Consider the following 11,085-nt stretch of genomic DNA (forward strand, 5'->3'; position numbering starts at 1 on the left):
CCGCGTCACTCATCTTGACTCTTGAGCAATGATCAGAACGTCGGGTCGATCGATACCTAACGTGATCCAGAAAGTCACTTACAGTAGATTGGCCGCTAGACACTACCTTAGGTCCTAAGATACAGCTGCGCATCCAACGAGAAACAGTATCGAAGCTCCGTCCTCGCGAGGGCTTCTCGGGTATCGCTCGTAGAATTACACTTCAATCAACCCACAAAACCAGGTGTGCCAGTTCGACGCCAAGAATGTGCCCGCCGCCCCTTTTTGTGAGTCCATCCAACAGTTATACAGGGCACTTTGCGAACAAGAAGCCGTCCAAGCAAATGCTAGTGCCGATGCAATGCGCCAGTATAAGCAACTCCATGGCCGCCCGTCCCTTTGATAAAACGCCGTTCTCCCAATCCTGTGAAAACTCCTGCGAGACAAGAAGAAAACATGGTGAAAGATGATCGCTTGTAAACCGCCCCGCCATGTCAGCCAACCGCCAGACATGAGTCGAGAACTCCGTTGAGAAAGTCACCGTCGCCCGGGTCGGCGCCTTCCCACCACATGTCGTTGTCAATGTCCATCTGGTCGCCATGGCCGACGCCATTGGGCAAGGGCTCGTGTCCGTTCCCGGCTCCATTCATTCCGCCCATCTCGACATCGTCTTCCTCCTCGACCACTCTTTGTCGGCCATCCAGATAAGTGTAGTCGTCCCAATTCTCCAGCTCGCCTTCCCGGTAAGCGTAGATGACTGATTTGGTGATGATGGGGAAATTCGCCAGCCCGCAGTCGCCCATCTCCAGCGCAAGCCGTACATCGGCCATGCCCAGGGGGCCGCGCTCACTGGCGGCTTTCGCCTCGACGGGTAAAAGCCCGCTTTTGTCGCGTGTAAGCTCGCCTCGCTGGGCTGCTTCCTCCTCCCTCATGAGCTGCCGCCGGTACCTGTGCGTCATGATCCAGTTGCTACTGGGTCCAAAACCGGCGTTGCCCCCGTCACCCGGCCCGTTGCTCCTCGTACGGCCAAATACTGAAGACAAGAACTCCTTGACAAACGTCTCGGTCGCAATGGACATGAACTGGGCCGCATCCGGTGCATGGCCGGACGCGAGGCCTGCCTCGTAGCAAAACGGCAGCATCCGCGCCTCGATGTTACTGACATCCGGGAATTCTCCCGACTCCACCGCCAATGGTTGCGCAAACCGTTTGCGAATCTCAAGGTCAAAGTCTGGGTTGTTGCATGTCAGCGAGGGGCCTCAAAGTCAAGGGGTGCTGCTGGTGCAACCGTACTCATTCGGCTTAGGCCGCCCGCACTTGCCGGCACCTCGGCCGTCTTGGCAGGCTTCATCCGGCCAGGGTCCGCAAATAAATTGGCCATAGACTCGTAGGGGTCGAACTATCGTTGAGCGCATGATTAGCACGACGGCAAAAGCTGATGCGCGGTATTCCCACTCACATCGTTGTGCACCAGGTCCTTGATCCGCCTCCGGTCCCGCGCTGGAAGCTGCATGACTTCCCCCTTTAACCTCCTCTCGGTGGCATCCCCCGACACGGGCTTGCTCCCCGTTGTTGTCGACGGCTTGTCATTAGCGCTGACCCAGGGCGCAAGGCCCTGGTCGGGCATCTCGCGTGTTACATTGCCGTATATTGCCGCGATGAGCTGGTTGTGGAGATGTTCTTTGTAGCCGTCGGGCGAGGCGAGTATTGGCTCGATGCGCTCGCTGAACTCGGCCTGGTTGAGTCGCCCTGCGTCTAGCATTAGCATTGTTGCCCCAATTGACCAAGCATGCAGTGATCCGGGCACTATGTACCGATCAGGAAGTTGGTGATAGAGTCTTTGTAGGTGGTCCATTGTTCTGCGCCAATGCTCGCCTTAAGCTTGGTGTAGATGGGCTCAAGATCGATGCGGGGGGGTATAAGCTGGCTGGTTTTAGGGGTCTTGTGTATTGAAGGAACCGACACATTGATGGACTTGTTAGAGAGCACGGGGGTTGAGAGGCTGATAGATGGCCGGCTCAGGGCGGCGGGGTTGATGTCGACCATGGTGCGGGCTCGCGATAATGGCCGAACGCGGATGTAGCGATCGATGCGCGAACCTTCAGGCGTCGGGACACTTGTGCGCAGAATGCAGCACCGTCGCGGAGGAAACCTGCATTGATTTGCGCATCAAAAGATAGCCTGAAATCTCGCGATCACAACTCCGGATTCAAAACGATGGATCGGGCATGGTGGCTTAGCCGAATGGATGATATTGTCGTCGGCTGTCTAAACTGAGGTGGTCGGTCTTGGGTTTCGGTTGCCGTTGAATTTTGCGGAGCCTTCCAGCAACAACGGACAGCGAGCAGCGGCCTGAGTGAATGGAATGAAGTTGGGCTGCAGGGCGGGGTACCTTGTTACACACCAAAGTCAGGTGAGTCAAGAAGTATACCTGTAGTGCTATAGGTACAATACAGTGCAGTACATCCCAAATCCCTGTATCTTCAGCCTAAGTTTTGGCCGTTAGGTACCTTCCGGTAGCTAACGTTAGTGGACGATTTAGCGGCTTCCTCCAAGGCGACACTGCACTTTGATCCAGACGGGACCCCCTCGTCGCGTCGCGTCTCCCGTCCATTCGTCGAGTTGGTCCAGTCGAGTAGCACACACCAGCAGTGCATTCCCAAAGAACAGAACATGATGCGGTAGAAACTAGCGCAGAGCAAGACTATTACTGGCAACCAACTCCAAGTCTCATTCGGCACAATGCAACCATGGCTCACAGCAGTCAGCGTAATCGAATCTCGAATGCCATCGACAGCCTGATTGCTCACTTGGTGCCCAGCAATGCAAACGAGGACGAGCAGGTAGCCCAGGCGAGGCACGACGCATGCTTTGAGCTCGTCCGGTCCATACTCCAGCAGTGAGCAGTCCCCATACCATACCATACCATACCATACGTGTCTCTCAACGGCCAAAAAAAAAAGAAACAGTAATAGCTGACCATTTTCTCCTCAAATCCAGGCCTGTCTCCCCAGCCATCTCGTCAGATGTGAATCATGCTTCCGACCTCATCAAGAGGAAGCTCATCCACAGCAACCCCAGCCAGGCGCTGCGGTACTCGAACCTGTACACACGGCTGCTTTCGCTGCCTGTTCTCAACCAAAAATGGGCCATCCTGTATCTGCTCTATCAGCTCTCTGACTCCCCTGACCCGAACGAGCCGCTGCCGTTGAGCCCGTCGACCACGGTGCACGAGCCTCCGCAGCAGCCGCAGCAGCAGCAGCAAAACGAAAGAGGGCCCTCTCGACCCGTTGAGAAAGCGAGGCCATCGAGACCACCGACAGCTGTCCCCACGCAGGACGAAGAGGTTCTCAATGACGCTTTTGCCCCAGGTGGCTTGAAGAAGCTGTCGGGGGGGAAGCAGAAGCGCACACTGACTGAAGAGACACCGCCAACCGAAGTGAGCGAAAGTTCACCCAAAAAGGCCGCAAGGGATGTCTCGCTGAAGTCAACCCTACTTGCCGATAACTCAGATGACTATGAACCTTCTGAGACAGTTCTCTTGCGGGATCTTCCCTTTACTCTCCAGGGGCTGTCTTCCACCACACTTCCCTTTTCCAAGGACACAGTACTAAAACTCCCCGTTACTCTGCCTCCACCTATTGTATCCCTACTACATAGCCTTGCCGAGCCTTCCTTGTTATACAAGGGCCTAGCATCTTTCGTCAAGTCGACTGCGAAGGGTTTACTAGGCCAGAGCCTGCGTGCCGCCATTAGCAATGAATTACGATCATATCTCACTCTCGTTGCAACGCTCGAAGGGCAGATCCGGCGGGCCCTCTCCTCGCTGAACGAGTCTGCGCCTCGTCACGGCATAGGGAAGGCCGGCGTGACCCTCAAGCGTTGCGTGGTGTGGACTCGTGAAGCGACCATGGGGTTAAGGCTCATGTCTCTGATCGCGGAGGAGAGCAAGGCCAAACATGGCGGGCAGCTGATCAGTTTGATCCATGGCTTCTCCATTTCCCACGGCGACCCGGTCGTGGCAGCGTTCGCGGAGCGCCTGCTCAGAGACGTGACGCGGCCATTCTACGACATACTCCGGCGCTGGATCTACGACGGGGAGCTGTCGGACCCCCACCTGGAATTCTTCGTCAGGGAGCAGAGCCACTCTGACGAGGACCGGGAAAAGGCCAAAGCTAAAGGACACGCCAGCGTCTGGAACTCAAAGTACGAGCTCATCGATGCCATGGTGCCGAGCATCATCACCGCCGATTTCGCGCAGAAGGTCTTTCTGATTGGGAAATCACTGAACTTTATCCGCCACAGCTGCGGAGATAGCCAATGGGTCGACGCCTATAGTAAGACGTCGTCCAAGGAGCTGAGATACGGTGACACTGCAACGCTTGAGAAATGGATTGACGAGGCGTACAAGACGACAATGCAGCGTCTAATGCACCTCATGAACACCCGTTTCCACGTATTTGACCACCTGCAAGCTCTAAAGAACTACATCCTCTTGGGACAGGGCGACTTCATCGCTCTCCTAATGGAGTCCCTTGCGGCAAACCTGGACCGTCCTGCTGGGGCGCAGTACCGCCACACGCTGACGGCCCAGCTGGAACATGCCATCCGGGGTTCCAATGCACAGTACGACAGCGATGAAGTCATAAGGAGGTTAGACGCTCGCATGCTGCAGCTCAGCCACGGGGACCTAGGATGGGACTGCTTCACGCTCGAGTACAAGATCGACGCTCCCGTCGACGTGGTAGTCACCGAGTGGGGCAACCGGCAGTATCTCAAAGTTTTCAACTTCCTCTGGCGCATCAAACGCGTCGAATTCGCCCTGGCATCAACCTGGCGCAAGTGCATGACGGGCTCGCGGGGCGTCCTACAGACGTCCGACGAAAGGGTGCTCCAAACATGGAAAAGCACCCGCGGCGTGCTCGCCGAGATGGTTCACTTTGTCGGCCAGCTGCAGTACTACATTCTCTTTGAGGTGATTGAGAGCAGTTGGGCCGAGCTGCAGAAGAACATCCGCAAGGACGACTGCACCCTCGACGACCTCATCACGGCCCACACCAACTACCTCACGTCCATCACCCACAAGGGTCTGCTCGGCGCCCGTCGCAGGCAATATCACGACTCGCTCAAAGAATCCGGGCGCGACCCTGCCGAAGTCGAAGACCGCAACTCGTACATGGTGCAGCTCGGCGAGCTCCTGCGGATCATGCTTGCCTTCCGCGACTGCGTCGACGGGCTGTACAGCTGGTCGCTGTCCGACTTTACCCGCCGGCAGGAGGCGGATGCTGTAGGGCTCATGCGCCAGCACAGCAGGAACCAACCCAGCGGCGGCGGCGACTTTGCCGACGACCCCTTCACCCCCACGACCACCGGCAACCCAACGAACTCCGATAGTGTCCAGTCCGAACTGCCCGCCTTGCAGGGCCGCCTCAAACTCCTCGGCACCAGCTTCCGCACCCGCCTGCAGGTCCTGCTGGGCGACTTGGCGTACCAGCCGGACATGGACATGCGCTTCCTCGGAGTGTCCATGAACTTTAACGACGTCTATCAGCCCGTGAAGAAGAAGTCGAAGCAGCAGCAGCAGGCGCAAACAACCCAGTCACAGTCTCAGACCCAGAATCAGACCCAGAGCCAGACGCAGACACAAACCCCGGCGCCTACAGCCGCGGTCAATCCGTCTCGGGGCTAGGAGGCTCGGCAACACGCCACCTGGTACGTCGGCTGGGTTTGTGCTTTGTTGATTAGTGTGCTTTTGGCAGGAGTTGCTGTTGGGCGGGTGTGGTTGGTTATGATGGTTTATAGAGCGGGAATGGGAAGTTATGGGAATGTTATGTGGGATGGAGGAGGGTTTGATATGATACCCTGAGCTGTCAAGAAGGTACCCATGTTTAGGGGGGAATGGAATATGACTAACGGCGGTATCGGAAGGATGAGAAGCATAGCCTCTGGAAGCATCTAGTTCACTGGCCTGGCCTGGCCTTTCCATGCCGAATGATTGCATGGAACTGAGTTTATCATACCTCGGTCCATTGTACAGTCCACTTTTTGATCCCCAAGGCTTTTGAAGACCACCGTTCTCCTTTTGTCTCGTCTTTCCATTCGTCTTCAAAGCCTGCAGCGAGCGAGGCCTAAGCACAGATATATATGTGAGGTACATACTACAGCCACTCAACCCCCCACGTCTGCTCCCCAGCCCGGAAGGGCACAACCTCAACTCCCTCCTCCCCCTTCAGCGACTCGGCCACCGTCGCCGTGCCCCGCATCAGGCGGATTTGCCGTGTCGCGGGCGGCAGGCCGTAGAATCTGCGCCCGTACTCGGACAGGAAACCCCGGAGCACGGCCTCGTCTCGACTGTCGGCGCTGCTCAGCGACGACTCGGGAATGTCGCCCCTTTCGAGGGCCTCTTCTAGCGCCGTGAGGACCTAATTTATTTGTACGGCGGGCGGGGAGGAGTGCGGGTGAGCCAGAGTGGTAACATGGAAATAAAAAGGAAAGAATGGGGCGGGAACATACATAGCCTAGGGCATAGGGCTGGGTGAAGACGCCCGCGGCCGTGTTGCCCTTGCCTTTCTTGGCGGTTATGTCGTGGGCTGGTGTGTTGTGTGTGTGTGTTGTTAGTGATGATGAGCAAGCTGGTGGAGAGAGAGATGAATGTGAGAACGTACGAGCGCTGTCAGTGCCGAGGAAGAATTTGCCGTTGCTGGTTACCACGGCGTTGAGCAGGGCGCGGCGGTCTTCAGGGGTCTTGGCTGAGGGTTTGCAGTAGTGATGCTCGGGAAGTGTTAGTGGGGAATGCAAGAATAAGTTCAAGGAGAGGATACATACCACGTTGGCGGACCAGTCATCTACCAGCAGGGAGAGGTGGTGCGCTGTCTTTTGCGGTTCCCCGTCAGCAGGCTCCTTTCAGAAAGATCAATGCCTAGGAGGGGAACAGCCTACGATGGTGCCGACAACGTTCTCGCCCAGCGAGCGGACGGCCTCAACGGCGTCCGCCGTGGTGCAGTGCTCAAGGACAATCTTCAGCCGGGGGTACTTGTCGACCAAGCCCCTGAGCACGGGCAGGAAGCGGGCCTCGGCGTTCATGACGGTCACGCCGTCGGCGGCGCTGCTTGGCACCTCGCCGTGGAGGTTCAGCACGATCCCTTCCTCTTCCATCGCCCGCAGCACCTCGTCAAAGGGCTCAAACGAGACCACGCCCCACTGCGAGTTGGTGGTCGCTCCGCGGGGGTATGCCTAGAAAAAGAAATTTACAAGTTCGTTCTCAATCATCCCCAACAAAAGAACGGTCCTAATTTACATACAATACAGGCTAGAAACCCACCTTGACGCCGGCGATGCCCGCGGCTTTGGCCTTGCGGATCTCGTCCGGGGTGATGCTCTCGTGGAGGTACAGCGACATGAGGTAGGTGACGTCCGGGTCGAGGGCCTGCAGGCTGCGCTGGTAGGCGAGGGCCTCGGCAACCGACACGACGGGCCGCGGGGCCAGGTTCGGCATGACAAAGACCGTGTCGATGCCGGCCTTGCGGATCGTCGGCGTCACCAGCGCCGCGATGGGTCCCGGTGCGTTGCGCAGATGCACGTGCATGTCCGCCGCAGCGGGGAGTGTGTATGAGTCTTTTAAGCGCATGGCCGGGCTGGCTGTTCGGAATTGTGCAGGGGAGTTCGAGCAAAACCTTTGATTATTTGTTGGATAACCAAAAATCGTATCAAATGGGAGCTTCTTAGTGCTGGTGGAAGTGGTGGAGTTGGGCTGAGAAATGGGCAGTCGAGACTCGAGAACTAAGAATGAGTGGATAGGGTTAGGGGATGTATCTATTCGGTTAGGGTTATATATGCCCTATTACCCCCTATTTACCAGCCAAGGGAATAGGGGCGCGCCGCGCGCTCATATTTCTTCAAACTTCCAGTCGTCAAGCCCACTTGATACCTTTGCCTTCAGTAAATTCTTCCCTTCAACTAACAAACACAAAATTTTAAGCTGAACGAGCATCAAACAGATGTCCGAATCAATCGATCTATCGGGATAGTTTCTCAATAGTATCATGTCCATTGTCCAACACATCATCCACCGTCCTAGTTGAGGGCTTTTGGACTTGAAATCTTTCTTTACGACAAGTCCAATAATCCAATGATCTCTTTGGAGACTCAGGGCTCATGGCTCGCGGCCAACGGGTCTGACTGGCTTACGAAAAACGAACTCAGTTAATTCCAAGCAGCATCAATACATCGCATTCCAATCATCAACGCCGTCGCCATATCCGCCGTCATCCGGAGCAACCCCGGGTCCAGCCAAGACAGGCTCAGGACTCCTGTTCCTCACTGACACAGCAGGCGACGGCCGCCTGGAATATCCAAACGGACTACGAGACGGCGTCCTCCGTCCCGCAGCAGGCAAGTAGTCGCCTACCGCCCGCTCAGAGATCTCTCCCGGCACTAGATTATACCTGCTCAGCGTTACCAGCCGAGTGGGATCTTCCTGCAAGAAGTTCATGCTCGTGATGGCCCGCGTGCTCCGCCCCGGATTGGTGAGCAGGACTTTGAAAACAGCTCTCAGCTTCGTGTCATTGACCATGATGCGAAACCTTTCCAAGACCGTGTCGAGATCCCTGTGCACCCGGCGGACGTCAAAGCATGAGATCGAATCCACGATGCAGTAGACGTGCGTGTCGAGCGGGAACTGGTACAGCAGCTTGTGCAGCACGAGACCCAGATCGGTAAGGGAGTGCTCCTCCAAGTTCTGCAGGAATTCGCGGTCATTAATGAAATCGAGGTTCCAGGTTTCCATGTCGGGATCGCTTGCGTCCAGCTTCGTGAGCAGCTGCACGATGAGGGAGCGCACGAGGCCCGAGGGCCCGTACCAGGTGTCGTTGAGCGATGAGTGCAAGCCACAGAAAAAGTGGGTGACGACGGCGGTTTCTGGGTACGCCTGCATTAGGCTGGTCACCAAGGTGCTGCTGAAGACTGATATGGCCGAGAGCCGGTCGAGTGACGACTCCTCAAGATTTGCGTCAACCAGCACAAGGGATGGGCGGGATTGGGACAGCCAATCTCGGAACTGTGGCTGGGTGAGTAGACTCTGAACTTGGCCTTGAGTCTCAAGAGCACATCTGCTTTGTTCGGCAGTGGCATGGAGCAGATCGGTGCTGGGGTGCTGGAACATGCGTTCGAGATCCGGAAGATCGTCCAAGTAAGAGGCGCAGGCGGACAGCGGCCCGGGCTGGGCCAGGATCTGGCAAAGGCGCGAAAGGCTCACGACAGCGGTGTGTCTTGAGCTGTTGGAAACTTTACGTCGCAGACCGGCTACCTCGGCCTGGAGCGCTATTTTGCGCGTTGTCTAAGTCAGCCTCGTGATAAGGCGGAGTGGCGGTCTCAATCTTCTTGCAGAACGGCCCGAGGTTGTGGGAAACCAACTCACCTTTCGACTCCAGTATAGATTGTAGCAGCATGGTCCTTAATAGCGCTTGGTTCTCGCTCTGTCTCTCTTGGATCTTGATCTGCTCCTCGGCAATGACATTCAATTGCTTGCCCCCTTCACGCAAGGCTTTGAGCACGTCTACTTGGTGCTTCTCGTCCCGGCGACGTTGTTCCTTTCTAGCAGCCGCATCCTTCGCTGCCATTCTCTTGAGATGGGAAGCGTCTTCTCGTAGATGGGCCATGTCTTGATGGATAAGAATGGACCTCGCCGCCGTCATACGGCTGTACACTTCTGTTCGCTCGGTGGTGTGATCCCGGGCTAGGCTGACTGCTTCCTTGTACTCCTGTATGTGCTTTTCGGCACTCTGAAGGACCTCGTCCAGTGTCGGACGAGATTCGTCCGTCTCATTTTCGCGCTTCAGCTTAGCCGCAAACGTAGTGACTACGCGATAGAATTTAGCCAAGTCTCATCCCTTGCCTTATGCAGCGAGACTTACAGAGAGACCTCGACCTGGTGCTTGACAACACCAGGACCATGTCTTCTATTCCTTTGACAATTGATTTGTATAGATCATCCACAGCCTGCTTGACCCCTGAGTCGTCCCTAAACCGGGCCCGATCTGGATGTAAATCAACTAGAGCTTCTTGGAGTGTCCTGAACGTGTTGAAAACCTTTTCTCTTTTTTCTCTTGAGTTGTCTGCGAGCTAGAGTAAGCTCACAAGTCAGCTTCAATATACACTTTGACAGGGGAGAGCAGGCAACCTTGAATACGACGGCCATTCCAGCCTTGATCACAGACACGCCGTACTCGTTGGGTATCAAGTCCAGCCATGCCTCAGCAATGTCTTTGGCGTTACCAATGCCGTACCATAGACGGTACCAGAAGCCTTCCTTGGATTTACCGTAAGCCTTTTCCATGGCGGCAATCCTATCGCAGAGATCATGGTCAAAGGTAGTGGTTTGGGTACCCAGAAGTTCCGTGATGTAGTCCCTCAATGCATGTTCCAGCTGTCTGACTTGGCATCAGTTTTGCCATGCTCTTAGTAGGTAGTAGGTCAATGCCTGCTTACATATATGGCTCGGAGTTTGGGACGACAAACTTGACTTGCTCCACCTTAAGCTACAGAATGAGCGGATGCTCGCAAGTCAGTTTGGCAAAGACATCATGAATGCTTGATGACCACTCCTGACCTCAGAGGAACCCCCGAATCCGATGTGGATTTTGGGTGCTTGTTCGGCGACATAGCTGCCTACCACGGAAACCTCCTCTTTGCCAGGCCGTATCCAGTTGAGCCGGGGACGCGCATTCTGCGATGCCATCTTGCTGCTCGGTTGGCTTTGTTCGATTGGTGAGGACTTGTTCACAGGAGACTCGGAGGGCAAGAATACAGGGCCGGACCCTCCAGTTTCGGAAAGCGCGTGTAAGCAAAGCTAGCGTGGCTGCGTGGGCACGATAGTAAGAAACGCCCACGCGTCATTTCCTCTTATAGGATCGAGGTTGCATCCAGTTTGCACAGCTGGGCATCGCTGCATGAGGCTAAAGCTGTGCAGCTGCGGCGCGCCTTCCAAACGACAGAGAGATGAATCGAATGATGACACTTTGGGCCCAGGCAGCGACGGGAGCTAGTAAGGCCAGGATTTCTGATTGGAAAAGGAAAAGGCGACAACGACCCGGGCGGCCCGGCCAGAGC

The 11,085-nt window shown here is 55.9% G+C and overlaps 4 protein-coding genes across 4 annotated transcripts; 1 reads left to right on the forward strand and 3 right to left on the reverse strand.

Moving 5' to 3' along the window:
- Positions 1-64: 64 nt before the first annotated feature.
- On the reverse strand, positions 65-2,301 carry N656DRAFT_730042 (uncharacterized protein). The gene is made up of 4 exons (XM_064812620.1): positions 1,794-2,301; positions 1,439-1,728; positions 1,273-1,378; positions 65-1,210 (listed from the first exon to the last, which is right to left on the reverse strand). The coding sequence occupies exons 1-4, from the start codon at positions 2,023-2,025 to the stop codon at positions 474-476; spliced, it is 1,365 nt and encodes a 454-aa protein (XP_064671093.1). The 5' UTR covers positions 2,026-2,301; the 3' UTR covers positions 65-473.
- A 428-nt stretch (positions 2,302-2,729) lies between these two features.
- Positions 2,730-5,668, forward strand: N656DRAFT_797392 (uncharacterized protein; the record flags this gene model as incomplete). The annotated part of the gene is made up of 2 exons (XM_064817632.1): positions 2,730-2,878; positions 2,980-5,668. 2 exons carry the CDS (start codon positions 2,730-2,732, stop codon positions 5,666-5,668), a joined length of 2,838 nt encoding a protein of 945 aa, XP_064671094.1.
- A 239-nt stretch (positions 5,669-5,907) lies between these two features.
- N656DRAFT_751683 (dihydroorotase-like protein) lies at positions 5,908-7,606 on the reverse strand (the record flags this gene model as incomplete). Its single annotated transcript, XM_064813018.1, has 6 exons — positions 5,908-6,401; positions 6,493-6,569; positions 6,645-6,750; positions 6,805-6,852; positions 6,919-7,212; positions 7,301-7,606. 6 exons carry the CDS (start codon positions 7,604-7,606, stop codon positions 6,138-6,140), a joined length of 1,095 nt encoding a protein of 364 aa, XP_064671095.1. The 3' UTR covers positions 5,908-6,137.
- A 233-nt stretch (positions 7,607-7,839) lies between these two features.
- Positions 7,840-11,057, reverse strand: N656DRAFT_836431 (uncharacterized protein). The gene is made up of 6 exons (XM_064818779.1): positions 10,586-11,057; positions 10,465-10,514; positions 10,157-10,406; positions 9,891-10,098; positions 9,395-9,835; positions 7,840-9,297 (listed from the first exon to the last, which is right to left on the reverse strand). Exons 1-6 carry the CDS (start codon positions 10,712-10,714, stop codon positions 8,198-8,200), a joined length of 2,178 nt encoding a protein of 725 aa, XP_064671096.1. The 5' UTR covers positions 10,715-11,057; the 3' UTR covers positions 7,840-8,197.
- Positions 11,058-11,085: the final 28 nt, after the last annotated feature.

Source organism: Canariomyces notabilis (assembly GCF_033297395.1).
Source record: "Canariomyces notabilis strain CBS 508.74 unplaced genomic scaffold N656scaffold_8, whole genome shotgun sequence".
Classification (NCBI taxonomy): domain Eukaryota; kingdom Fungi; phylum Ascomycota; class Sordariomycetes; order Sordariales; family Chaetomiaceae; genus Canariomyces; species Canariomyces notabilis.

Bases quoted from the DNA above. Each gene is read 5' to 3' on its own strand.
- N656DRAFT_836431 (XM_064818779.1), bottom strand. From the start codon at position 10,714: ATGGCATCGCAGAATGCGCGTCCCCGGCTCAACTGGATACGGCCTGGC. The intron at 10,515-10,585 runs GTCAGGAGTGGT...CTCATTCTGTAG, and splicing joins GATTCGGGGGTTCCTCTGAG to CTTAAGGTGGAGCAAGTCAA. The intron at 9,836-9,890 runs GTAAGTCTCGCT...TCTATCGCGTAG, and splicing joins CACCAGGTCGAGGTCTCTCT to TCACTACGTTTGCGGCTAAG.
- N656DRAFT_730042 (XM_064812620.1), bottom strand. From the start codon at position 2,025: ATGGTCGACATCAACCCCGCCGCCCTGAGCCGGCCATCTATCAGCCTC. The intron at 1,729-1,793 runs GTACATAGTGCC...TGCTAGACGCAG, and splicing joins TATCACCAACTTCCTGATCG to GGCGACTCAACCAGGCCGAG. The intron at 1,211-1,272 runs GTACGGTTGCAC...GCAACAACCCAG, and splicing joins GGGCGGCCTAAGCCGAATGA to ACTTTGACCTTGAGATTCGC.